This window comes from Pristiophorus japonicus, chromosome 8 (genome assembly GCF_044704955.1).
Source record: "Pristiophorus japonicus isolate sPriJap1 chromosome 8, sPriJap1.hap1, whole genome shotgun sequence".
NCBI lineage: Eukaryota > Metazoa > Chordata > Chondrichthyes > Pristiophoridae > Pristiophorus > Pristiophorus japonicus.
In genome coordinates this window covers 63,302,252-63,329,049 of record NC_091984.1, presented here as the reverse complement: position 1 = coordinate 63,329,049, position 26,798 = coordinate 63,302,252, and the positions used below count along the sequence as shown (strand labels likewise).

At 42.8% G+C, this 26,798-nt stretch overlaps 1 protein-coding gene across 4 annotated transcripts in view; it reads right to left on the bottom strand.

Moving 5' to 3' along the window:
• Window positions 1-26,798, bottom strand: part of tut4 (terminal uridylyl transferase 4) — a 121,147-nt gene that overhangs the window by 61,376 nt on the left and 32,973 nt on the right. For all 4 annotated transcript variants that reach the window (XM_070886858.1, XM_070886860.1, XM_070886861.1 and 1 more), the window contains 5 exons: window positions 19,086-19,212; window positions 16,918-17,037; window positions 16,372-16,602; window positions 14,146-14,320; window positions 9,766-10,586 (listed from right to left, as the gene is read on the bottom strand). In XM_070886858.1, coding sequence (XP_070742959.1) covers window positions 9,766-10,586; window positions 14,146-14,320; window positions 16,372-16,602; window positions 16,918-17,037; window positions 19,086-19,212 — 1,474 coding nt within the window. The remainder of the gene's footprint in view (window positions 1-9,765; window positions 10,587-14,145; window positions 14,321-16,371; window positions 16,603-16,917; window positions 17,038-19,085; window positions 19,213-26,798) is intronic.

Genomic DNA, 26,798 nt, shown 5'->3' with positions numbered 1-26,798 from the left:
TTCAGTGCTGGGACCCCAGCTATTTACAATATACATTCATGATTTAGACGAAGGAACTGAATGTAATATCTCGAAGTTTGTAAATGACACTAAGCTAGGTGGCAGTGTGAGCTGTGCAGAGGATGCTAAGTGGCTGCAGAGTGACTTGGACAGGTTAGGTGAGTGGGCAAATGCATGGCAGATACAGTATAATGTAGATAAATTTGAGGTTATCCACTTTGGTAGCAAAAACAGGAAGGCAGAATATTATCTGAATGGTGACAGATTAGGAAAAGGGGAGGTGCAATGAGACCTGGGTGTCATAGTACATCAGTCATTGAAAGTTGGCATGCAGGTTCAGCAGGCGGTGAAGAAGGCAAATGGCATGTTGGCCTTCATAGCGAGAGGATTTGAGTATAGGAGCAGGGAGGTCTTACTGCAGTTGTACAGGGCCTTGGTGAGGCCACACCTTGAATATTGTGTACAGTTTTGGTCTCCTAATCCGAGGAAGGACATTCTTGCTATTGAGGGAGTGCAACGAAGATTCACCAGACTGATTCCCGGGATGGCAGGACTGACATATGAAGAAGGACTGGATCGGCTTATATTCACTGGAATTTAGAAGAATGAGAGGTGATCTCATAGAAACATTCTGACGGGGTTGGACAGGTTAGATGCAGGAAGAATGTTCCCGATGTTGGGGAAGTCCAGAACCAGGGGTCACAGTCTGAGGATAAGGGGTAAGCCATTTAGGACCGAGATGAGGAGAAACTTCTTCACTCAGAGAATTGTGAACCTGTAGAATTCTCCAACACAGAAAGTTGTTGAGGCCAGTTCGTTAGATATATTCAAAGGGGAGTTAGATGTGGCCATTACGGCTAAAGGGATCAAGGGGTATGGAGAGAAAGCATGAATGGGGTATTAAAGTTACAAAAATGATCAGCCATGATCATATTGAATGGTGGTGCAGGCTCGATGGGCCAAATGGCCTACTCCTGCACCTATTTTCTTGTTTCTCCCAACCCAGTGAGCTTTTATCTTGTGGGGTAACCTCTTATGTGGCACCTTATCGATGCCTTCTGGAAATCCAAATACACCACATCCACTAGTTCTCCCTTATCCACCCTGCTCTTTACATCCTCAAAGAACTCCAGCAAATCTGTCAAACATGATTTCTCTTTCATAAAACCATGCTGACTCTGCCTGATTGAATTATGCTTATCCAAATGTCCCGCTACTGCTTCCTTAATAATGGACTCCAGCATTTTCCCAACGACAGATGTTAGGCTAACTGGTCTATAGTTTCCTGCTTTTTGTCTGCCTCCTTTTTTTAAATAGGGGTGTTATATTTGCGGTTTTCCAATCCGCTGGAACCGCCCCAAAATCCAGGGAATTTTGGTAGAATACAAGCCATCAGGTCCAGGGGATTTGTCCGCCTTTAGTCCCATTAGTTTACCGAGTACTACTTCAGTAGCAGATGGAGTATAATGTTGGAAAGTGTGAGGTCATGCACTTTGCCAGAAAAAAATCAAAGAGCAAGTTATTATTTAAATGGAGAAAGATTGCAAAGTGCCGTAGTACAGTGGGACCTGGGGGTACTTGTGCATGAAACAGAAAAGGATAGTCTGCAGGTACAGCAAGTGCTCAGGAAGGCCAATGGTATCTTGGCCTTTATTGCAAAGGGGATAGAGTATAAAAGCAGGGAAGTCTTGCTACAGTTATACAGGGTATTGGTGAAGCCACACCTGGAATACTGCGTGCAGTTTTGGTTTCCATATTTACAAAAGGATATACTTGCTTTGGAGGCAGTTCAGAGAAGGCTCACGAGGTTGATTCCAGGGATGAGGGGATTGACTTATGAGGAAAGGTTGAGTAGGTTGGGCCTCTACTCATTGGAATTCAGAAGAATGAGAGGTGATCTTATCGAAACGTATAAGATTATGAGGGGGCTTGACAAGGTGGATGCGGAGAGGATGTTTCCACTGATGGGGGAGAATAGAATTAGCGGGCATGATCTTAGAATAATGGGCCGCCATTTAAAACAGAGATGAGGAGAAATTTCTTCTCTCAGAGGGTTGTAAATCTGTGGAATTCGCTGCCTCAGAGAGCTGTGGAAGCTGGGACATTGAATAAATTTAAGACAGAAATAGACAGTTTCTTAAATGATGAGGGAATAAGGGGTTATGGGGAGCGGGCGGGGAAGTGGAGCTCAGTCCATGATCAGATCAGCCATGATTTTATTGAATGGCGGAGCAGGCTCGAGAGGCCGTATGGCCTACTCCTGTTCCGATTTCTTATGTTCTTATTTGTGATAGTGATTATATTAAGTTCCTCCCTCCCTATAGCCCTTTGATTATCCACTATTGGGATGTTTTTAATGTCTTCTAACGTGAAGACCGATACAAAATATTTGTTCAACGGCTCTGCCATTTCCCTGTTTTCCTTTATTAATTCCCCAGTCTCATCCTGTAGGGGACCAACATTTATTTTAGCCACTCTTTTCCTTTTTATGTACCTGTAGAAACTTTTATTATCTGTTTTTATATTTCATGCGAGTTTACTCTCAATCTATCTTCCCTCTATCATTTTTTTAGTCGTTCTTTGCTGGCTTTTAAAAGTTTCCCAATCCTCTGGCCTCCCACTAGTCTTGGCCACATTGTATGGCCTTGTTTTCAATTTGATTTCCTCAGTTAGCCACGGATCTCGGAGTACAAATACACAAATCACTAAAAATTGCGACACAGGTTAGCAAGGCCATTAAAAAAAAGCAAACAAAGCATTAGGATTTATTTCTAGAGGTATAGAATTGAAAAGTAGGGAAGTTATGCTAAACCTGTATCAAACCTTGGTTAGACCACATGTAGAGAATGGTGTACAATTCTGGATGACATATTATAAAAAGGATATAGAGGCACTGGAGAGGTTGCAGAGAAGATTTACAAGGATGAATAGGCTGGGTCTCTTCTCTTGAAAAAAAGACTTGAGGGGTGACCTAATAGAGGTCTTTAAAATTATGAAAGGTTTTGATAGAGTGGATAGAGAGAGAATGTTTCCACTTGTGGGGAACAGCATATCTAGATGCCATCAATATAAGATAGTCACCAAGAAATCCAATAGGGAATTCAGAAGAAACTTCTTTACCCAAAGAGTGGTGAGAATGAGGAACTCGTTATTATAGGGATTGGTTGAAGCAAATAGTATAGATGCATTTAAGGGGAGGCTAGACAAGCAAATGAGGGAGAAGGAAATAGAGGGTTGTGCTGATAGATTTAGATGAGGAAATACGGGAGGAGGCTTGAGTGGAGCATAAACGCCGGCATGGACTGGTTGGGCTGAATGGCCTGTTATGTGGTGTATATCTTATGTAATCCAATGTAAACTGCAGAAAAATTAATATTTTCTGACTTCTTTCAGTGGCCATGTTGTTTCTTCAACCAGATGACCATATACCCCCAAGCAACAACCTTAAACATAAAACATGAAATTGAAATAATTAACAAAAGCTAGCTAAATTTTACCCATAAAATTGCCCAGGTTTTATTGGAAGTCCATCAAGTTTGCCTCCCTAGGGATTTGCGCTTTTATCCTTACTGCAATTTGTTTTCTTCCTTTGGGCCCTGTTGCAGGCATCCTGCAAGTTCTAACTCATCTAATGACTACTTCAATGCACCAAAACATCAAAAATAAACAAAATACCAATCTTTAGATGCTTTAGGTACTGGCAATCCTCCTAAGATTTTCTTTGCTTTCCCTTTTTTCTCTTGCTAAATGACGCCGGTTTTTCTTCCTTTTCCTTCTGCGATTTGCAACAATGGATTTCACCATTCGTGACAATAGCTCAAAATTCTACTGCTCTGCTCTCCTGGCTATTGCAGTTACTCCAATCCCCACAACCACACTGTGCTCATCACATGTTCGATTCCTACAGAGTGTACAGTTCCCTCTCCCCCCTTTGAGTGCTCACTGATGCCAGCATCTGCTACATTATTGATCATAGTCCTGAGGCAACCCCCACCCCCATCAAGCGCTCACAGATGCCAATTATCTTCTGCTGCCCACTCCAGCTGTTCTAAAGCCCCATCCAGAACTTCCAGACTGTATACTCTGTTCTCCCTCCTTGGAATGCTTCTGGTGCTCAGCTCTCCTGGACTTTTCCTCAGGTTCCTTACCTCCAATTACTCCCAGACCTTTTTTCCAAAGAATTCCAAAGTCATCTCTTCTTTGATCACCCTCTTTACTCCCAAACCTTAACTTCAGACGACACAACTCTGTCCCAACCCTCCACTTACTACCCCTCAGACATCAACTTCAGCATGTCATGCTACCCCGATTACTAAAGTCAATCTCTCACTTTCTCTCAACCATGCATGATACACAAACATCCAGGTGGCCTACCCTCACTCAATCCAGTACTCATCTCCAACCAGTACACAGTGACTGCTGTCCTCTTGTATACCATAAATGAAAGTAAGAAATTAAAACTGGGTTATATATTTACATAGAAACATAGAAAATAGGTGCAGGAGTAGGCCATTCGGCCCTTCGAGCCTGCACCACCATTCAATAAGATCATGGCTGATCATTCACCTCAGTACCCCTTTCCTGCTTTCTCTCCATACCCCTTAATCCCTTTAGCTGTAAGGGCCATATCTAATTCCCTCTTGAATATATCCAATGAACTAGCATCAACAACTCTCTGTAGTAGGGAATTCCACAGGTTAACAACTCTCTGAGTGAAGAAGTTTCTCCTCATTTCAGTCCTAAATGGCTTATCCCTTATCCTTAGACTCTGTCCCCTGGTTCTGGACTTCCCCAACATCGGGAACATTTTTCCAGCATCTAACCTGCCCAGCCCGTCAGAATTTTATACATTTCTGTGAGATCCCCTCTCATCCTTCTAATCTCCAGTGAATACAGGCCCAGTTGATCCAGTCTTTCCTCATATGTCAGTCCTGCCATCCCGGGAATCAGTCTGGTGAACCTTCGCTGCACTCCCTCAATAGCAAGAATGTCCTTCCTCAGATTAGGAGACCAAAACTGAACACAATATTCCAAGAGAGGCCTCACCAAGGCCCTGTACAACTGCAGTAAGACCTCCCTGCTCCTATACTCAAATCCCCTAGCTATGAAGGCCAACATACCATTTGCATTCTTCACCGCCTGCTATACCTGCATACCAACTTTCAATGACTGATGTACCATGACACCCAGGTCTCGTTGCACCTCCCCTTTTCCTAATCTGCCGCCATTCAGATAATATTCTACCTTCGTGTTTTTGACACCAAAGTGGATAACCTCACATTTATCCACATTATACTGCATCTGCCATGCATTTGCCCACTCACCTAACCTGTCCAAGTCACCCCGCAGCCTCTTAGCGTCCTCCTCACAGCTCACACCGCCACCCAGCTTAGTGTCATCCGCAAACTTGGAGATATTACACTTAATTCCTTCATCTAAATCATTAATGTATATTGTAAATAGCTGGAGTCCCAGCACTGAGCCCTGCGGCACCCCACTAGTCACTGCCTGCCATTCTGAAAAGGACCCATTTATCCCGACTCTCTGCTTCCTGTCTGTCAACCAGTTCTCTATCCACATCAGTACATCACCCCCAATACCATGTGCTTTAATTTTTCACACTAATCTCTTGTGTGGGACCTTGTCAAAAGCCTTTTGAAAGTCCAAATACACCACATCCACTGGTTCTCCCTTGTCCACTTTACTAGTTAAATCCTCAAAAAATTCTAGAAGATTTGCCAAGCATGATTTCCCTTTCATAAATCCATGCTGACTTGGACCGATCCTGTCACTGCTTTCCAATTGCGCTGCTATTTCATCTTTAATCATTGATTCCAACATTTTCCCCACTACTGATGTCAGGCTAATCGGTCTATAATTACCCATTTTCTCTCTCCCTCCTTTCTTAAAAAGTGGTGTTACATTAGCTACCCTCCAATCCATAGGAACTGATCCAGAGTCGATCAACTGTTGGAAAATGATCACCAATGCATCCACTATTTCTAGGGCCACTTCCTTAAGTACTCTGGCCTTCAATCCCATCAATTTCCCTAACACAATTTCACGCCTAATAAGGATTTCCTTCAGTTCCTCCTTCTCACTAGACCCTCGATCCCCTAGTATTTCTGGAAGATTATTTGTGTCTTCCTTCGTGAAGACAGAACCAAATATTTGTTCAACTGGTCTGCCAATTCTTTGTTCCCCATTATAAATTCACCTGAATCTGACTACAAGGGACCTACATTTGTCTTCACTAATCTTTTTCTCTTCACGTATCTATAGAAGCTTTTGCAGTCAGTTTTCATGTTCCCAGCAAGCTTCCTCTCATAGTCTATTTCCCCCTCCTACTTAAACCCTTTGTCCTTCTCTGCTGAATTCTAAATTTCTCCCAGTCCTCAGGTTTGCTGCTTTTTCTGGCCAATTTATATGCCACTTCCTTGGATCTAACACTATCCTTAATTTCCCTTGTTAGCCACAGTTGAGTCACCTTCCCCATTTTATTTTTACTCCAGACAGGGATGTACAATTGTTGAACTTCATCCATGTGATCTTTAAATGTTTGCCATTGCCTATCCGCCATCAACCCTTTAAGTATCACTCGCCAGTCTATTCTAGCCAATTCACATCTCATACCATCGAAGTTACCTTTCCTTAAGTTCAGGACCTTAGTCTCTGAATTAACTGTGTCACTCTCCATCTTAATAAAGAATTCTATCATATTATGGTCACTCTTCCCCAAGGGGCCGCGCACAACAAGATTGCTAATTAGTCCTTTCTCATTACACAACACCCAGTCTAGGATGGCCAGCCCTCTAGTTGATTCCTCGACATATTGGTCTAGAAAACCATCCCCAATACACTCCAGGAAAACCTCCTCCACCGTATTGCTGCCAGTTTGGTTAGCCCAATCTATATGTAGATTAAAGTCGCCCATGATAACTGCTGTACCCTTATTGCACGCATCCCTAATTTCTTGTTTGATGCTGTCCCCAACCTCACTACTACTGTTTGGTGGTCTGTACACAACTCCCACTAGAGTTTTCTGCCCTTTGGTATTCCGCAGCTCCACCCATACAGTTTCCACATGATCCAAGCTAATGTCCTTCCTTACTATTGCGTTAATTTCCTCTTTAACCAGTAATGCTATCCCACCTCCTTTTCCTTTCTGTCTATCCTTCCTGAATGTTGAATACTCCTGGATGTTGAGTTCCCAGCCTTGGTCACCCTGGAGCAATGTCTCCGTGATGCCAATTATATCATATTCATTAATTGCTGCCTGTGCAGTTAATTCGTCCACCTTATTACGACTACTCCTCACATTGAGGCACAGAGCCTTCAGGCTTGTCTTTTTAACACACCTTGCCCCTTTAGAATTTTGCTGTAATGTGGCCCTTTGTGATTTTTGCCTTGGGTTTCTCTGCCCTCCACTTTTACTTTTCTTCTTTCTATCTTTTGCTTCTGCCCCCATTCTACTTCCCTCTGTCTCCCTGCATAGGTTCCCATCCCCCTGCCATATTAGTTTAACCCCTCCCCAACAGCACTAGCAAACACTCCCCCTAGGACATTGGTTCCGGTCCTGCCCTGGTGCAGACCGTCCAGTTTGTACTGGTCCCATCTCCCCCAGAACTGGTTCCAATGTCCCAGGAATTTGAATCCCTCCCTTCTGCACCACCGCTTAAGCCACGTATTCATCCGAGCTATCCTGCGATTCCTGCTCTGACTAGCACGTGGCACTAGTAGCAATCCTGAGATTACTACCTTTGACAAAGTATTAACTAAGAATATCAAATGCAATTGATTAAAAACATGCAAATGATTTTGAAGTGTAGGGATGAAAACCTCATTGAAATTAAAAAGGATTCACTCTGAACATTTTTCAATTACTGTAAATGTACTGTACTCTACAATATATTCATGCAATTTTAGTGTTTCTACTGCATTTAAAGATGTGCATGTTGTGCTCTTGACAAGTGGTCAGTCTGCAAAAGGAGTCCATTCAATCAGAGTACATGTCATGATCCACTTCTACTCAGATTTTGAATTTTGGCATTGAAATCTAAACAGAATTTTGTGTTGTTGTGATCCTTTCATACATTTAAGCAGTGCAAGACAAGGATGTCCCCAAGTAAAACTATTTTCAAAAGCAATCAAATGTCTAGGTTTGTCACATTTTTAAAATACTATGAATTCCTGCAGTAGCTTTATATTTAAATATATCTGTTTTAAAAAATGCATTTTTTTTTTTAGAACTACAAAACTTTAATTAAGACTTTATGGGCCCAAGTTTCCACACGATAAAAAATGGGTGCCCCTCCGAGCTGGGCGCCCGTTTTTCCGCCTAAAACGGCGCCTAAAAAAAAAATCGCGATTCTGGAACGTTCTGCAGCTCCTTGTCTGCCTGGCGCGGCGCCCAGGGGGGCGGAGCCTACACTCGCGCCGATTTTGTAAGTGGGAGGGGGTGGGTACTATTTAAATTAGTTTTTTTCCTGCCGGCAACGCTGCGCGTGTGCGTTGGAGCGTTCGCGCATGCTCAGTGTGAAAAAAACATTGGCACGCGGCCATTTTTGTAGTTCTTTGTAGCTGTTTAATTTTTGAACATTTTTAAAATAAAAGCACATTGCCAAAGCACATGCAGCCTTCTCACTGTCTCCTTCCCCCCCCCACGGGAAGAACGGGCGCCTCCTCCCCCCCCGCGGGAACGAACGGGCGCCTCCTCTCCCCTCCCCCCCCGCGGGAAGAACGGGCGCCTCCCCGCCCCCCCCCCCCCCCCCGTGTGAAAGAACGGGCGCCTCCTCCTCCTCCCCCCCCCCCGCGGGAAGAACGGGCGCCTCAGGCTGACTGCAGCATTCTCCGTGCCCGAAGCACTTTCACACAGGTAGGAAGATGGTTTATTTAATCTTTTCTTTGCTTATAAATGTTTATTCAGGTTGGATTTATTTGTATAATATTTGTAGAAGTATAAATAAGGATTTATTGTAGAATTTAATGAGTTCCCTTTCCCCCCCCCTCCCCCCCACCTCGTTCTGGACGCCTAATTTGTAACCTGCGCCTGATTTTTTCATGTGTAGAACAGGTTTTTTCAGTTCTACAAAAATCTTCACTTGCTCCATTCTAACTTAGTTTGGAGTACGTTTTCACTGTGGAAACTTTGAAATCAGGCGTCAGTGGTCGGACACGCCCCCTTTTGAAGAAAAAATTCTGTTCCAAAGTAGAACTGTTCTACCTGACTAAAACTGCAGAAAAAAAAATGTGGAGAATTGCGATTTCTAAGATAGTCCGTTCTCCACCATTTGCTCCTAAAAATCAGACGCAAATCATGTGGAAACTTGGGCCCAATATGTCTAAGCTTCCTAACCAGAGCTGTTATTGGCGTGGCCATTCAGATGCTCACCTTCAACACATGGTTTCTGATTGCCAGACAAAGCTGGGGGAGGGGCAGTAGACTGGGTTCAGAAACATCACATCAAGCCTCGAAAATGTTATGCAAAAAGACACTTGAATTGAGAGGTTTGCAATTGCAGCTTCAATTGGGAGATTATCCATTGTGTATTTTAAAATAAATACAGGGACATATTTTCTCTATAAATATATAGTCCTAAATAAATCCACTGTCGGGTCTTGTCCTAGAACATTCCTTGAACTTGCAGAAGTGAAACATTATTGCTTCTAGATACAAGGAAAATTCTAAGAATTGTTTTATATATTTTTTTTTTTAAGTATGCACTATAACACATATTTCAGTTCATGCAAATCTAAATAACTTGCCTTTCCATTTGTTAGAATGCTTTTCTCAAAGACATAATGTAGTTCTCCTGTTTCTGATGCATTCTCAGTGTCATCAATAACAGTGGAGCTAGGAGCTTCGGTTTCTGTTGTGCAAGTCTGTGAGGTAGTTGAAATACAACTGGCAGTGCAATTTGTTCCTTCTGAGCAGTGTACTCCTAGTTTGCAAGTATCTTTGTGTCTAAGCAACTGCAAATTAGCTGGTGGCATCACACTTTCCAGACTGCTTGACCCATGTCCGAACTCTTCCAGCTCTGCCTGCTTTGAACAATTCTCTGAAAAGTCAGACACCTCCAGTCTTTTAGTGGATTGTTCCACTGAATCACAACTGAGCAATCTTTCACTAGGATCTCTTGTACAGTTGCCAGTGTCTGATTTCTCCAGATCGCATTTTATCAAATTCACTGCAATTCCACTGTTGGAAGATGAAGCACTCTTCAATTCCAAACGTTCAAAACCTGTTTTAACATTTTCAGTAGATTCAACACTTGCGTTAGCATATACTAGTGTTCCACATTCACTGGTTCCATTTGTCATTTCTCCATCAGTGGAAGGTTCTTGAATATCTCTTTTTACTGCAGTTCCCTTTTGTGGCAGACAATTCCCTGAACGTTCTTCAGATTTTACAGGCTTTTTATTGTTGACTTTCCCTTTCTTTTTAGCATCTGGTTTTAACTTGATCCCATCTTTCATTTGAGGAGATGCAAAATATTTATATGCAGTCCTAAATCGCTCCAGAATATATTCAAACACCATCTGGCTGTTCAAACTCCGAGCAATATTTCTCTTTAGTGCAAAGGGGTCTATTTAAAAAAAAAAGTTAACACAGCAATTATATTGCCCAACAATTTCCTTATACATCAAGTGTAGTTAAAAATACATTCAATGGCATTTATAGTACAGCTCTCAGAAATGTAAAGGTATTACTGCAGGGCTGTCACTGTGTCTGAAGGTGGTTTAGGATTTTAAAAAACTTTTCAAACATCTGTTTATTTTAAAACAGTAAATAGAAAGAAAGATACACTCTGGAAAAGCAGGACCTTCAATTCAAATTATTCACTTTATGTATAGTATGCTTTATGCTGGAGATACGTGAACTTCAAAGAATTTACTACTAAGATCTCAGTATATTTTCTAAGGTAGAACATTACAATTCTGGTGATATGGAGGGACAGGACGAGGCGATTCCCACAAGGAAAGCTCTGAATCCCTTCAGACCTACCGAGGGAAGACAAAGATAAGGCTATTCTTCACCTCCTACCAGCCAGCACAAGATTTGCACAGCAATGGCCATGTCTGCTATTACTTTCAAGTTAGGGAATGGTATTGAGAGAAAAACCTGAAAAGGACAGGCTGAAACAATTAAAATCAATTAAATGGAGGAAAATACAAATAAAAAAGCTTATAGTAACATCTGTCTTAGAACAACTTAATCTTTTCCTCTGTTGAGCACTGATAGCACATTGAGTAAATACAGTCTTCAAATCTCTAAGAGCAGGCTTTAATTCCAGATCAAACACAAAATGGGTGAAATTCACCTTGGATGGTAGGACAAAACAGGCGATAGCACACTGGCAGCCTGTTCTCTTTTCAACAACAATTACTTGTATTTATATAGCGCCTTTAATGTAGTAAAATGTCTCAAGGCACTTCCCAATACTTAATTGGAGTATTATGTCAAAACATTTGACTCCGAGCCATACAAGATGAAATGGGGACAGATGACCAAAACCTTGGTGTAAGGAGGTAGGTTTTAAGGAGTGTCTTAAAGTAGGAACGAGGTAAAGAGGCAGAGAGGTTCAATCAGGGAATTCCAGAGCTTAGGGCCTAGGCAACAGAAGGCACGGCCTCCAAAGGTTGAGCAATTATAATCAGGGATGCTCAAGAGGGCAGAATTAGAAGAGTGCAGATATCTCAGGGGAGATTACAAAGATAGGGAGGGGAAAGGCCATGGAGGTATTTGAAAACAAGGATGAGAATGTTGAAATCAAGGCGTTGCTTAACCGGGAGCCAACGTAGGTCAGTGAGCGGGACTTGGTGCGAGTTAGGACATGGGCAGCCGAATTTTGAATGACCTCAAGTTTACGTAGGGTACAACATGGGAGGCCAGCCAGGAGTGTGTCGAAATAGTCAAGTCTAGAGGTAACAAAGGCATGGATGAGGGTTTCAGCAGCGGATGAGCTGAGGCAAGGGCGGAGACCAGCAATGTTACGGAGGTGGAAATAGGCAGTCTTAGTTATGCCACATATATGTGGTCGGAAGCTCATTTTAGGGTCAAATATGACACCAAGGTTGCGAACCCTGTGGTTCAGCCTCGGACAAATGTTCGGGAGAGGGATGGAATCAGTGGCCAGGGAACGGAGTTTGGGCTAGGACCAAAAACAATGGCTTCGGTTTTCCCAATACTTAATTGGAGAAAATTTTTGCTCATCCAGAACTCAATGTCGGACAAGATATCTGACAGTTTAGTGACCGTGCAGGGGTTGAGAGAAGTGGTGGTGAGGTAGAGCTGGGTGTCATTAGTGTACATGTGGAAACTGACTGTGTTCTCGGATGATGTCGCCAAGAGGCAGCATGTCGATGAAAAATAGGAGGGGGCCAAGGTTAGATTCTTGGGGGACACCAGAGATAACAATGTGGGGGCGGGAAGAGAAGCCGTTGCAGCTGATTCTGTGGCTACGATTAGAGAGATAAGAATGGAACCAGGCGAGTGCAGTCCCACCCAGCTGGATAGCAGTGGAGAGGCATTGGAGGATGGTGGAGTGGTCAACCGTGTCAAAGGCTGCAGACAAGTCAAGAAGGACGAGGAGGAATAGGTTACCTTTGTCACAGTCACAAAGGATGTAATTTGTGACTTTGATGAGAGCCATTTCCGTACTGTGGCTGCGGCGGAAACCTGATTGGAGGGATCCAAAGATGGAGTTGTGGGAAAGATGGGCACGGATTTAGAAGCCGACAATACGTTCAAGGACTTTAGAGAGGAAGGGGAGGTTGGAGATAGGGCGGTAGCTTGCAAGGATGGAGGGGCCAAGGGTTGTTTTTTTTGAGAGGGGTGATGATGACAGATTTGAGTGAGAGGGACACAGTACCTGAGGAGACAGAACCATTAACAATGTCATCCAACATGGGAGCCAGAAAAAGAAGTTGGGTGATCAGCAGTTTGGTGGGAATAGGGTCAAGGGAGTAGGACTTGGATCTCATGGACAAGATGAGCACAGAGAGGTCATGAGGGGAGATTGGAGAGAAACTGGAGAAAGTGAGAGTCCAGGGCTAGGGCAGGGGGAAACCTTAGAGGAAGTTTGGCCCGGTGGGCTAGGGGAAGGAAGGGAAGTGGCAGAGGCAGCTGAACGGATGGTCTCAATCTTAGTGACAAAGAAGTCCATGAGCTCCTCACACTTGTTGTCGAAGGTGAGGGTGGAGGAGACAGGGGAGAGGGGTTTAAGAAGACGGGCAGCAGTGGAGAATAGAAGCCGGGGTTTATCTTTGCATTTCCATGAGTCAATGGAAAAGAAAATCAGGCAGCATATTAAACGGGCTGCCAATTCTCTATCTCCTGTCTTGCGTTACCACACAAGATAAATTTGACCGCCAAACTTTCTCTTTATCGCTCACTGTGCCTCTATGAAAGAAGTTAGGTCAGTCGCAAATCAGTTCCCAATGCAAGTTCAGCGCTGAAAAATTACTCTAAAACTTGGCATGGTTGGTACAAATTCACCACTGGTGCAATAAATTAGGTTTAGGCACTCTGATATAGTAAATAATAGAGTCTGCACTATATCTTCTCTCTGTGTACCAGAAATAGTTACTTTTCATCTTGATGAGCATACTGACACAAAACTTGTGTGCACTGATGATACAGTTATCAGCCCAGTTACATGAAAGAGGCTCCTTCCTAGAGGAAGAAGTAAAAGAGAAATCCATTTTCCAAATATTTTTCACTGATGTTATTTTAATAATAAAGTTTAACCCATCATTAACATATAAAATGTTGCAGTTGCCTTCTGGCTGAGTTTGGCACTGAAGTATCAACTTATAGAGTATGTGCTCAACTCCTGAGTGAGGCTTGAACCCACAACTTTCTGACTCAGAGATGAGAGTGTTACTACTGAATCAAGCTGGCAGTGGTCCTACAAGGACAGGAAGTAGTATAAAAGGTTCCATTCACAGGCACTGACATCTTATCTTAATGAGTACCTTTCCAAACCTCACCTCATTTCCCCCCCCAAAAAACAATCTTAAGATTTTATAATTTTGGAGACTGAAATTTGCCAAGCACTCACTTTATCAGAAAACTAAGTTTTGATTGGTTGAGGAGCATTCCATTTATTATATATATTAATTGTTATTATATGTTCACCTCACCCTCAATGGCTATTCTCCTTTTCGGCCAGTTTTTATGCTCTCTTGATACAAGATCTTTTACCCGTATACAGATGACGTATTCTTCCAATGCAAACTCTAGAGTGTAAAACTTGAGTAATTCTAGCCAGAGGTGTCCAAGAGAAACTTGATGTGATGAACCAAACTTCAATGCAGCCTAAGAAGGAAATGAGAAAGTGTCGACAAATGATTTATAAAATGTCTCTTCAGGTCTTTGTGTAATTAAAATGTCTATTTACGTTTTCAGTACTAGGCAGAATCCAGAGCAGTGCCAACATAACATAGAAACATAGAAACATAGAAAATAGGTGCAGGAGCAGGCCATTCAGCCCTTCTAGCCTGCACCGCCATTCAATGAGTTCATGGCTGAACATGAAACTTCAGTACCCCCTTCCTGCTTTCTCGCCATAACCCTTGATCCCCCGAGTAGTAAGGACTTCATCTAACTCCCTTTTGAATATATTTAGTGAATTGGCCTCAACTACTTTCTGTGGTAGAGAATTCCACAGGTTCACCACTCTCTGGGTGAAGAAGTTTCTCCTCATCTCGGTCCTAAATGGCTTACCCCTTATCCTCAGACTGTGACCCCTGGTTCTGGACTTCCCCAACATTGGGAACATTCTTTCTGCATCTAACCTGTCTAAACCCGTCAGAATTTTAAACGTTTCTATGAGGTCCCCTCTCATTCTTCTGAACTCCAGTGAATACAAGCCCAATTGATCCAATCTTTCTTGATAGGTCAGTCCTGCCATCCCGGGAATCAGTCTGGTGAACCTTCGCTGCACTCCCTCAATAGCAAGAATGTCCTTCCTCAAGTTAGGAGACCAAAACTGTACACAATACTCCAGGTGTGGCCTCACCAAGGCCCTGTACAACTGTAGCAACACCTCCCTGCCCCTGTATTCAAATCCCCTCGCTATGAAGGCCAACATGCCATTTGCTTTCTTAACCGCCTGCTGTACCTGCATGCCAACCTTCAATGACTGATGTACCATGACACCCAGGTCTCGTTGCACCTTCCCTTTTCCTAATCTGTCACCATTCAGATAATAGTCTGTCTCTCTGTTTTTACCACCAAAGTGGATAACCTCACATTTATCCACATTATACTTCATCTGCCATGCATTTGCCCACTCACCTAACCTATCCAAGTCACTCTGCAGCCTAATAGCATCCTCCTCGCAGCTCACACTGCCACCCAACTTAGTATCATCCGCAAATTTGGAGATACTGCATTTAATCCCCTCGTCTAAATCATTAATGTACAATGTAAACAGCTGAGGCCCCAGCACAGAACCTTGCGGCACTCCACTAGTCACTGCCTGCCATTCTGAAAAGTACCCGTTTACTCCTACTCTTTGCTTCCTGTCTGACAACCAGTTCTCAATCCACGTCAGCACACTACCCCCAATCCCATGTGCTTTAACTTTGCACATTAATCTAAGATTAAACCAATTCCATTGCAAAATTATTAGGTACCAGAAAGTTATCTCCAAAGTGGGCCCTAGAGTGGCCAAATCTCAGCAGAAACTGTACAGTAAGAAAATGCAGAATTAGAAATATATTTTCTTTTTAAACAGAGGATTAGTTATGAGTCAAACTACAATAAAAATTATTACAAAGTTAATTTAAGTACTTATTTGTTTGTGATAATGGATAAGAATATCTACATACATAGTTAATAAATTCCAACACCATATATTCTATCTATGCTCATTGTTTTCACTTGTGTTAACTGGATTTATTTCTCATTTATATTCGTCATTCTGGTCACCTCTTCCCTTCAAACCCTTCTCCCTTCAGGTGGTAGGATGGGGTCTGGCCTAATACACAGTTACCACCCAGTGATACAGTACTTAAAATCTTTAGAGAGTTTCAATGATGTAGGCTACTTTTGTCACACTTTGTCACATTTAGTTGTCCAGACATGAATCTTTAAAAAGTTTCCTAATATGGGGAGATGAGTGTGAATATTATTGAGACTTGAAATTGCATTGCTAACCATCTGGGCTGGAAATGTAATCCTTTAATACATGGATATTTTTTAGCAATTCAATTTTCTCTGGATAGTATATTAAAACTGTGTGTATCTGCACTTCATAGTTACTATAGTAAAGTAACAGTGAGATAATTTTACACAAAACTTCTACACTTGCAATGCTCAAGTGTAGCTTTAAAAAAAATAAAAAAGCAAAATACTGCACTTACTTTGCCTTGTTTTTCCTTCAATGAACTACTTTGGTTATTAGGTTCAGTGCTTTCTGTTTTTTTGTTTGAAGATTTTCTGTGATCTGCTTTATTTAAACTTTTGCCATCTCCATTGTTTGTGTTTTTTGTTTCCCCAGAGTTTGTTGGTCTGTGTTCCCATAATACATATTCATCGTTCTGTATTCCTTTCAGATGATACTCATCAATTTTTTTCAAATCAAAGCCTTCAATCTAGGATTACACAAAATAGTGACAAGTGAACTTTCTCCAGTAATTCAAAATAAAAATGAGAGCTGCTTATGGTACACGTTTAAAAAACATTCGTTGTCTGAGTTACACAATAAAACATTGATACTGTTGAGAAGATGACTTACATAAGTAAATATGCAGCAAGTGTAAATATATGTCCTGCTACAACTTAGAAAAGTGTTAGTTATGTGATTTGGTGTTTCTAATGCTTGTTATAATAAGCTAAATAGGGTCAGATATGAATATCAAAATGAAAACAGAAGAATGAACCGTCCTGATAGAGCATATGATCCTCACCCATGTGCCCAAGTAAGCAGGTAAAAGAGGCTCTTGTCTTTGTTGAAGAAAGAAGATTACCATCAATGTAAATGAATAGGAGGGAATGCCACCTTCTGCTTGGCAGTCTATGTGACACACCTGAAATGAGAAAGGATTTGAAGGATTTTTAAATAGGTAATTGTAGACATAGCTTATTACAATCTAAATGTTTTCAAAAATCAGGCAGGGAAGAATTGTTCCATCTGCTCATGCCTGGTGAAGCAATATGAAAACTGGACAGCAACATTTATAAAATACTTTTAACGTAGAACATGTTCCAAGGTGCTTCACAGAGATGTAAGGAAAACAGACGTCAAGCCAAAGGAGAAAGGATTGTGAGGAATGACCAAAAGTTTTGTCAAACAGGTGGGTTTTATCAGGGTTTACAAGAAGAAGAGCAAGATGGAGAGGCAGAGGAGTTTAGGGAGAGACTTCCACAGCATGAGGCCTATGCAATTGAAAGCACACCTGCCAATGCTGGGGCAACTGTTTGAGGTGGTGTGGAGGTGGGGTGCACAAAAAGCCAGGGTCAGAGGAACAGTGGGTTTGGGAGGTAGTTACAAAGCTGGAGGAGGTTGCAGAAATAAGGAGGAATGAGGCCACAGGATTTAAACACAAGGGTAAGAATTTTAAATTTGAAGCATTTGGGACTGGAAGCCAATGTAGATCAGGAAGCAGAGAGATGATGGGCAAGTGGGGCATTGTACAGAATTGGATAAGAGGAACAGAGTTTTGGATGAGCTGATGGTTACATAGAATGGAATAGTCAAGTCCAGAGATGGCAAAGGTATGAATGAAGGTTCAACAGCAAATGAGATAAGGTAGGAGCAGGCAATGTTGTGGCGATGGAAGCAAATAGTCTTTGTGATGTACAGAATATGGGGTTGGAAAATCAATTCAGGGCCAAACAGGACAATGAGGTTTAAAACTCTAGTTCAGCCTGAGGCAGCAGTCAGGGAGGGGGAATTAAGTCAATGACAAGGGTATGGAGTTAGTGGCAGGGCTTTGGTCTTTCCAATGTTTAGCTGGAGAAAACTATGGCTCATCCAAGACATAGTTTTCTCCAGTTAAACACTGAATATTAAACAAGTAGGCTGATAGCACAGTCAGTGGAGGGGTCAAGATAAGAACAAAAAAATTAGGAACAGGAGTAGGCCATCTAGCCCCTTGAGCCTGCTCCGCCATTCAACAAGATCATGGCTGATCTAGCCATGGTCTCAGCTCCACTTATCCGCCTGCTCCCCGTAACCCTTAATTCCTTTGTGGAGGGTTGTGGAGAGGTAGAGCTGAGTGTCATCAGTGTATATATGGAAGCTAAACTAATATCTTTGGATAATATTGCTATAGGGCAGCATGTAGATGAGGAAGAGGACTGAGCCAAGGATGGATTCTTGGGGGACTTCTGAGGTGACAGAATGAGGGTGGGAAGAGAAGCCATTGATTGCTAGAGAAGCTGCAGATCTTGATTAGCAATCCGCTATTTCACAGAAGTACCGAGAAACTTAATTAACTAGTTTTTAGAAAATAAAATAGAATATTTCATTATTGCTGAGGAGACAATTGTAGTACACAAATGTGGTACTGAGCAATACATGTCCCAAAAGTCCTCTGACAATACAGCCCTCCCTCAGTACTACAATAAAGTTTCAGTCGAGATTATGCCCCAAGTTCTAGAGTGGGGCTTAAAACCACAACCATCTGACTCAAAGACAGGAATGCTACTAGTGAGCCACTCTCCCACTTGTATGAAGTGTACCAATAATTCTTGGTTTCAGTCTATTACTATGCTTTCTTTCTCTGACTTTTGAGCAAGAGAAAACAGCGTCCATATTACAAATGAGGTGGGATATGAGACTGAAGACAATAATCATGCCAGCTTTTGTGAGCCTTTCTTGCAGAATTATTTTTTCAATAAATATATTCCAGAGTGACGGACTTAACTTCAGCTATTTGGCAGACCAATACACTCCTGTAACGACTCATTTTAAATAAAACAAAAGTACTTTAATTATGAAAACTTTTAATATTTAGTGCCCAGCTGTGAACAACTTTTTGAATATAAATCTCAAATGTTAGAAGAATGCCTAAACTGTTCATCTCCATCATGATTAAGGTCAAAACATTTCATTCAGAAGGAAAATACTCACCCTTGCCCAGCACCGAAATGCTAGAACTAGTGGGATCAGTCGGGGCTCCAGTTTGACGAATGCTGCCAATAGATTAGTAGTAAGGCAGGCCACATCATTCCCTGCACTGACTTTACAAATCAGAGCACTGCAGGTGAAGAGAATACAAAAGTCTGAAACATCTTCTATAGAATTTTGCATTTAAAAGAATAAACTATTTTTATCATCATCATGGCCTAGAAGCTAAAATCCAATTGTTATATTTTTAACCAGCAACATAAGTTTGAATCCCAGTCCTGGATATGGGCATTTTTCCAGAGGACAGATCTACCAGGCACAGTTGAGAATTGGGAGAGTAAGAAAAAAATGGCCTGCAAGTAAATTCCATTTATTGCACCCCCTATAATAATGTTCTTCATAGAGGGAGATGATTGTGGCTTCGGCTATCATACTCCCTACTATGAACCAGGCAATTTGGACGTGAGCATTCAATGAGGGGTGAAGAGGAGAAAAAAAAAAGTTGCATGGCTAACAATAGGGTTGCTGTTTGGAGCATGGGGCTAAACCTGTAAGAAAAAGATGTGTGATAGTACAAAGGAAAGGACAATAACGGAGACCTGGCTCAAAAATGGCAGGATTGGGTACTAAATATTCCTGGATATAAGGTGTTCAGGAAATATAGGGAAGGAAAGGAGGTGGGGTGGCAGCATTGATTAAGGAGAATATTACAGCACTGAAGAGAGGGGATGTCCTGGAGGGTCAAGGACAGAATCTATTTGGTTAGAGTTGAGAAACAATAGAGGTGCCATTACACTACGAGGTGTATTCTATAGGCTGCCAACTAGTGGGAAGGAGATAGAGGAGCAAATTTCCAGGGAAATTAGAGAGGTGCAAGTAGTGATAATGGGGGTCTTCAACTATCCTAATATAGACTGGGATAGTAATAGTATAAAGGGCAGAGAGGGGGAAAACTTTCTTGATCAGTGCGTTTCCAGCCCAACGAGGAAGGAGGCATTGCTGGATCTGGTTCTGGGAAGTGGAATCTGTATTGGTAAAGCTGCGGAATACCAAAGGGCAGAAAACACGAGTGGCAGTTGTGTACAGACCACCAAACAGTAATAGTGAGGTTGGGGATGGCATCAAACAGGAAATTAGGGATGCGTGCAATAAAGGTACAGCAGTTACCATGGGTGACTTTAATCTACATATAGATTGGGCTAACCAAACTGGTAGCAATACTGTGGAGGAGGATTTCCTGGAGTGTATAAGGGATGGTTTTCTAGACCAATATGTCGAGGAACCAACTAGAGAGCTGGCCATCCTAGACTGGGTGTTGTGTAATGAGAGAGGATTAATTAGCAATCTTGTTGTGCCAGGCCCCTTGGGGAAGAGTGACCATAATATGGTAGAATTCTTCATTAAGATGGAGAGTGACACAGTTAATTCAGAGACTAGGGGCCCAACATTGCCCAAGCCATTTTTTCGGCGCACTGACCTGAAGCGCGCCAACTGCGCGCTGGAAAAGGCGCTGGAAAAAAGGGTCTCCACCCTGGCCATTCTTCTGAGTCCCCGGAGTCGTGACGTGGCGTGCAGACTGAAGGGGGGAGCGGAGCAACAGGCAGCGCAGAAAGCACAGCTGGCATCTGCGTGCATGATCAGTGAAGGCTGCGCGCATGCTCCTGCCCTCCCAGCGTGTCCTGCGGGCTGTGAGCAGGACCCGATGCTCACAATCCCGATCCCCGGCCGAAGGGACGCCTGATCTTGCCACACCCCATCCCCGGCCGAGTGGCCTGCCGCACTGGCCGACTGGCCCGCTGAGTTCCCGGGCGAGGTAGGACTTCGGTTTTATTTAGTGGTTGTGTGTGCTTCGGAGTTTTGATTGGGGGGGGGGTGCGGCGGCGTAGAGGAAGAGTGTATGGGGGGGAAGGGAGGAGAAAGAGTGTTTATTGGGGGAGGGGGGGGTGGGGAGAGAGAAAGAGTGCTTTGTATACCAGCATATCTCTCTCTCTCTCTCTCTCTCACTGGCTACCCCTGCACCCCCGTCCGTGACATCGCGGCCAACAGCTCGCATTTCTCCGGTAGGAATTATTTCATTTTTATTCGTATTTTAATTGTTTGAGCTTTTCCTTGCAATGTTTGGTGCTTGGTTGTTGAGATCCTCTCCAGTTTCCTTCCCTCCCCTATCCTTGCCCTAATGTCTGCCGAATGTGCGCTGCTTTTTCTTCACTGCCCGCAAGGTTTTTCAGAGCTGGCCACATACGCTGACCTTGAGTCGATTTGGAGTATGTTTTTGCTGGCCAAAGTGGCATAAATGGCCAAAACTGGCATAAGCGTCTGGGAACTTTTTAAAAAAAAAAACTGACCTAAAAAAAAATCGTACCTAACTGACTTACTTTGGAGCAAATTTTGGGGGAAGATGGCATTTTTTAAACTTACGCCAGAAAAAACAACTTACTCCAAAAAAAGTGATGCAAGTCATGGCCAAAATTGGGCCCTATGGTCCTGAACTTCAAGAAAGGTAACTTCGATGGTATGAGACGTGAATTGGCTAGGATAGACTGGCGAATGATACTTAAAGGGTTGTCGGTGGATAGACAATGGCAGACATTTATAGATCACATGGATGAACTTCACCAATTGTACATCCCTGACTGGCGTAAAAATAAAACGGGGAAGGTGGCTAACAAGGGAAATTAGGGATAGTGTTAAATACAAGAAAGAGGCTTATAAATTGACCAGAAAATGCAGCAAACCTGAGGACTGGGAGAAATGTAGAATTCAACAGAGGAGGACAAAGGGTTTAATGAGGAGGGGGAAAAATAGAGTATGAGAGTAAGCTTGTAGGGAACATAAAAACTGACTGTAAAAGCTTCTATAGATATGTGAAGAGAAAAAGATTAGGGAAGACAAATATAGGTTCCTTGCAGTCAGAATCAGGTGAATTTATAATGGGGAAGAAAGAAATGGCAGACCAATTGAACAAATACTTTGGTTCTGTCTTCACTAAGGAAGATACAAATAACCTTCCGGAAATACTAGGAGACTGAGGGTCTAGCGAGAAGGAGGAACTGAAGGAAATCCTTATTAGTCAGCAAATTGTGTTAGGGAAATTGATGGGATTGAAGGCCGATAAATCCCCAGAACCTGATAGTCTGCATCCCGCAGTTCTTAAGGAAATGGCCCTAGAAATAGTGGATGCATTGGTGGCCATTTTCCAACATTCTATAGACTCTGGATCAGTTCCTATGGATTGGAGGGTAGCTAATGTAACCCCACTTTTTAAAAGAGGAGGGAGAGAGAAAACAGGGAATTATAGACCGGTTAGCCTGACATCGGTAGTGGGGAAAATGTTGGAATCAATTATTAAAGATGTAATAGCAGCGCATTTGGAAAGCAGTGACAGGATCGGTCCAAGTCAGCATGGATTTATGAAAGGGAAATCATGCTTGACAAATCTTCTAGAATTTTTTGAGGATGTAACTAGTAGAGTGGACAAGGGAGAACCAGTGGATGTGGACTTTCAAAAGGCTTTTGACAAGGTACCACACAAGAGATTAGTGTGCAAAATTAAAGCACATGGTATTGGCGGTAATGTATTGATGTGGATAGAGAACTGGTTGGCAAACAGGAAGCAAAGAGTAGGACTAAACGGGTCCTTCTCAGAATAGCAGGCAGTGACTAGTGGGGTATAGCAAGGTTCAGTGCTGGGACCCCAGCTATTTACAATATACATTAATGATTTAGACGAAGGAATTGAATGTAATATCTCCAAGTTTGCAGATTACACTAAGCTGGGTGCAAGTGTGAGCTGTGAGGAGGATGCTAAGAAGCTGCAGGGTGACTTGGACAGGTTAGGTGAGTGGACAAATGCATGGCAGATGCAGTATAATGTAGATAAATGTGAGGTTATCCACTTTAGTGGCAAAAACAGGAAGGCAGAATATTATCTGAATGGTAACAGATTAGGAAAAGGGGAGGTGCAACGAGACCTGGGTGTCATGGTACATCAGTCATTGAAAGTTGGCATGCAGGTACAGCAGGCAGTGAAGGCAGCAAATGGCATTTTGGCCTTCATAGCGAGAGGATTTGAGTATAGGAGCAGGGAGGTCTTACTGCAGTTATACAGGGCCTTGGTGAGGCCACACCTTGAATATTGTGTATAGTTTTGGTCTCCTAATCTGAGGAAGGACATTCATGCTATTGAGGGAGGGAAGCAAAGATTCACCAGACTGATTCCCGGGATGGCAGGACTGACATGAAGAAAGACTGGATCGACTAGGCTTATATTCACTGGAATTTAGAAGAATGAGAAGGGATCTCATAGAAACATATAAAATTCTGACGGGATTGGACAGGTTAGATGCAAGAAGAATGTTCCCGATGCTGGGGAAGTCCAGAACCAGGGGGTCACAGTCTAAGGATAAGGGGTAAGCCATCTAGGACCGAGATGAGGAGAAACATCTTCACTCAGAGAATTGTGAACCTGTGGAATTCTCTACCACAGAAAGTTGTTGAGGCCAGTTCGTTAGATATGTTCAAAAGGAAGTTAGATGTGGCCCTTACGGCTAAAGGGATCAAGGGGTGTGGAGTGAAAGCAGGAATGGGGTACTGAAGTTGCATGATCAGCCATGATCATATTGAATGGTGGTGCAGGCTCGAAGGGCTGAATGGCCTATTCCTGCACCTATTTTTTATGTTTCTATGGGGAATGAGGTGGGTCAATTAGAGCATGTGTCGGTGGGGAAACATTTCGGGAACAGTGATCACAGTATCATAACGCTTAGACTAGCTATGGAAAAACACAGGGAGCAATCTAGAGTAAAAATATTTAATTGTAGGAAACTCAATTTCAGTGGGTTGAGAATGGATCTGGCCCAGGCAAATTGGAATCAAAGATTGGCAGGCAAAACTGTAATCGAACAATGGGCTGCCTTTAAAGAGGAGATGGTTCAGGTATAGTCGAGGTACATTCCCACGAGGGGGAAAGGTAGGGCAACCAAAGTCAGAGCTGCCCGGATGACGAAAGAAAGAGAAAGATGAAGCAGAAAAAGGGGGCGTATGACAGATGTCAGGTTGAGAATACAACTGAGAACCAGGCTGAATATAAAAAGTTCAGAGGGAATGTGAAAAAGGAAATAAGAGGGGCAAAGGGAGTATGGAAATAGATTTGCAGCTAACTTAAAAGGGAATCCAAAGGTCTTCTATAGGCATATAAATAGTAAACGGGTAGTAAGAAGGGTGGGGCCAACTAGGGACCAAAATGGAGACCTATGCATGGAGGCAGAGGGCATGGCTGAGGTACTAAATGAGTACTTTGCATCTGTCTTTATCAAGGAAGAAGATGCTGCCAAAATCAGTGAAAGAGGAGGTAGTTTAAGATACTGGATGGGATAAAAATTGATAAGGAGGAGGTACTAGAAAAGCTGGCTGTATTTAAAAGTCGTCATGGGATGCATTCTAGGATGCTGAGGGAGTAAAGGTGGAAATTGTGGAGGTACTGGCCATAATCTTCCAATCCTCCTTGGATACGGGGCTGGTACCAGAGGACTGGAGAATTGCAAATGTTACACCCTTGTTCAAAAAAAGGGTGCAAGGATAAACCCAGCAACTATAGGCCAGTCAGTTTAACCTCAGTAGTGGGGAAGCTTTTAAAAACTATAATCCAGGACAAAATTAAAAGTCACTTGGAGAAATATGGATTAATTAAGGAAAGCCAGCATGGATTTGTTAAAAGCAAATTGTGTTTTAACTAATTTGATTGAGTTTTTTTAATGAGGTAACAAGAGGGTTGATGAGGGCAATGCGGTTGATGTGGTGTGCATGGACTTCCAAAAGGCATTTGATAAAGTGCCACATAATAGGCTTGCCAGCAAAGTTGAAGCCCATGGAATAAAAGGCAGGATGAATACAAAATTGGCTAAGTGACAGGAAAGAGAGAGTAGTGGTGCATGGTTGTTTTTCGGACTGGAGGAATTTGCACAGGGATTGGTACTAGGACCACTGCATTTCATAGAATCATTGAAATTTACATCAGGGAAGGAGGCCATTTTAGCCCATCGTGTCTGCGCCGGCCGACCAAGAGCTATCCAGCCTAATCCCACTTTCCAGCTGTTGATCCGTAGCCCTGTAGGTTATGGCACTTTAAGTGCACATCCAAGTATTTTTTTAAATGTGGAGAAGGTACCACCCTTTCAGGCAGTGAGTTCCAGACCCCAACTACCCTCTGGGTGAAGAAATTTCCTGTCATATCTCCTCCCCAATTACTTTAAATCTATGTCCCCTGGTTGTTGACCCCTCTGCCAAGGGAAACAGATCTTTCCTATCCACTCTATCCAGGCCCCTCATAATTTTATACACCTCAATAAGGTCTCCCACTCAGCCTCCTCTGTTCCAAAGAAAACAGACCCAGCATCTCCAATCTTTCCTCATAGCCAAAATTCTCCAATCCAGGCAACATTCTTGTAAATCTCCTCTGCACCCTTTCCAGTGCAATCACATCTTTCCTGTAATGTGGTGACCAGAACAGTACTCCAGCTGCAGCCTAACCAGTGTATTATACAGTTCAAGCATAACCTCCTTGCTCTTGTATTCCATGCCTTGACTAATAAAGGCAAGTATTCCATATGCCTTCTTAACCCCCTTATCTACCTTGCTTGCTACCTTTAGGGATCTGTGGACCTGCACTCCAAGGTCCCTTTATTCCTCTACACTTTTCAGTGCATACCACTTAATGTGTATTCCCTTGCCTTGTTAGACCTCCCCAAATGCATTACCTCATATTCTTGATATATATTAATGACTTGCGTGTACAGGACACAATTTCAAAATTTGCAGATGACACAAAGCTTGGAAGTATAGTGAACAGTGAGGAGGATAGTGATCGACTTCAAGAAGACAGACAGGCTGGTGGAATGGGCAGACACGTGCCAGATTAAATTTAACGCAGAAAAGTGCGAAGTGATAGATTTTGGTAGGAAAAACGAGGAGCGATAATATAAACTAAAGGGTACAATTCTAAAGAGGGTGCAGGAACAGAGAGATCTGGGGGTATATGTGCACAAATTGTTGAAGGTGACAGGACAGGTTTAGAAGGCAGTTAAAAAAGCATACGGGATTCTGGGTTTCATAAATAGAGGCATAGAGTACAAAAGCAAGGAAGTTATGATGAACCTTTATAAGACACTGGTTCGGCCTCAACTGGAGTAGTGTGTCCAATTCTGGGCACCGCACTTTAGGAAGGATGTGAAGGCCTTAGAGAGGGTGAGAAAAGATTTACAAGAATGGTTCCAGGGATGTGGGACTTCAATTATGTGGATAGACTGGAGAAGTTGGGGCTGTTCTCCTTAGAGCAGAGAATGTTGAGGAGATTTGATAGAGGTGTTCAAAATCATGAGGGGTCTAGACAGAGTAGAGAGAAACTGTTCCCATTGGCAAAGGGTCGAGAACCAGAGGACACATATTTAAGATGATTGGCAGAAGAACAAAAGGTTACACGAGGAAAGACTTTTTTACGCAGCGAGTGGTTAGGATCTGGAATTCACTGCCTGAAAGGGTGGTGGAGGCCAGATTCAATTGTGACTTTCGAAAGGGAATTGGATAAGTACCTGAAGGAAAAAGATTTGCAGGGCTACGGGGAAAGAGTGGGGGAGTGAGACTAGCTGAAATGCTCTTACAGAGAGCCGGCACAGGCTCGATGGGCTGAATGACCTCCTTCTGTGATGTAACCATTCTATG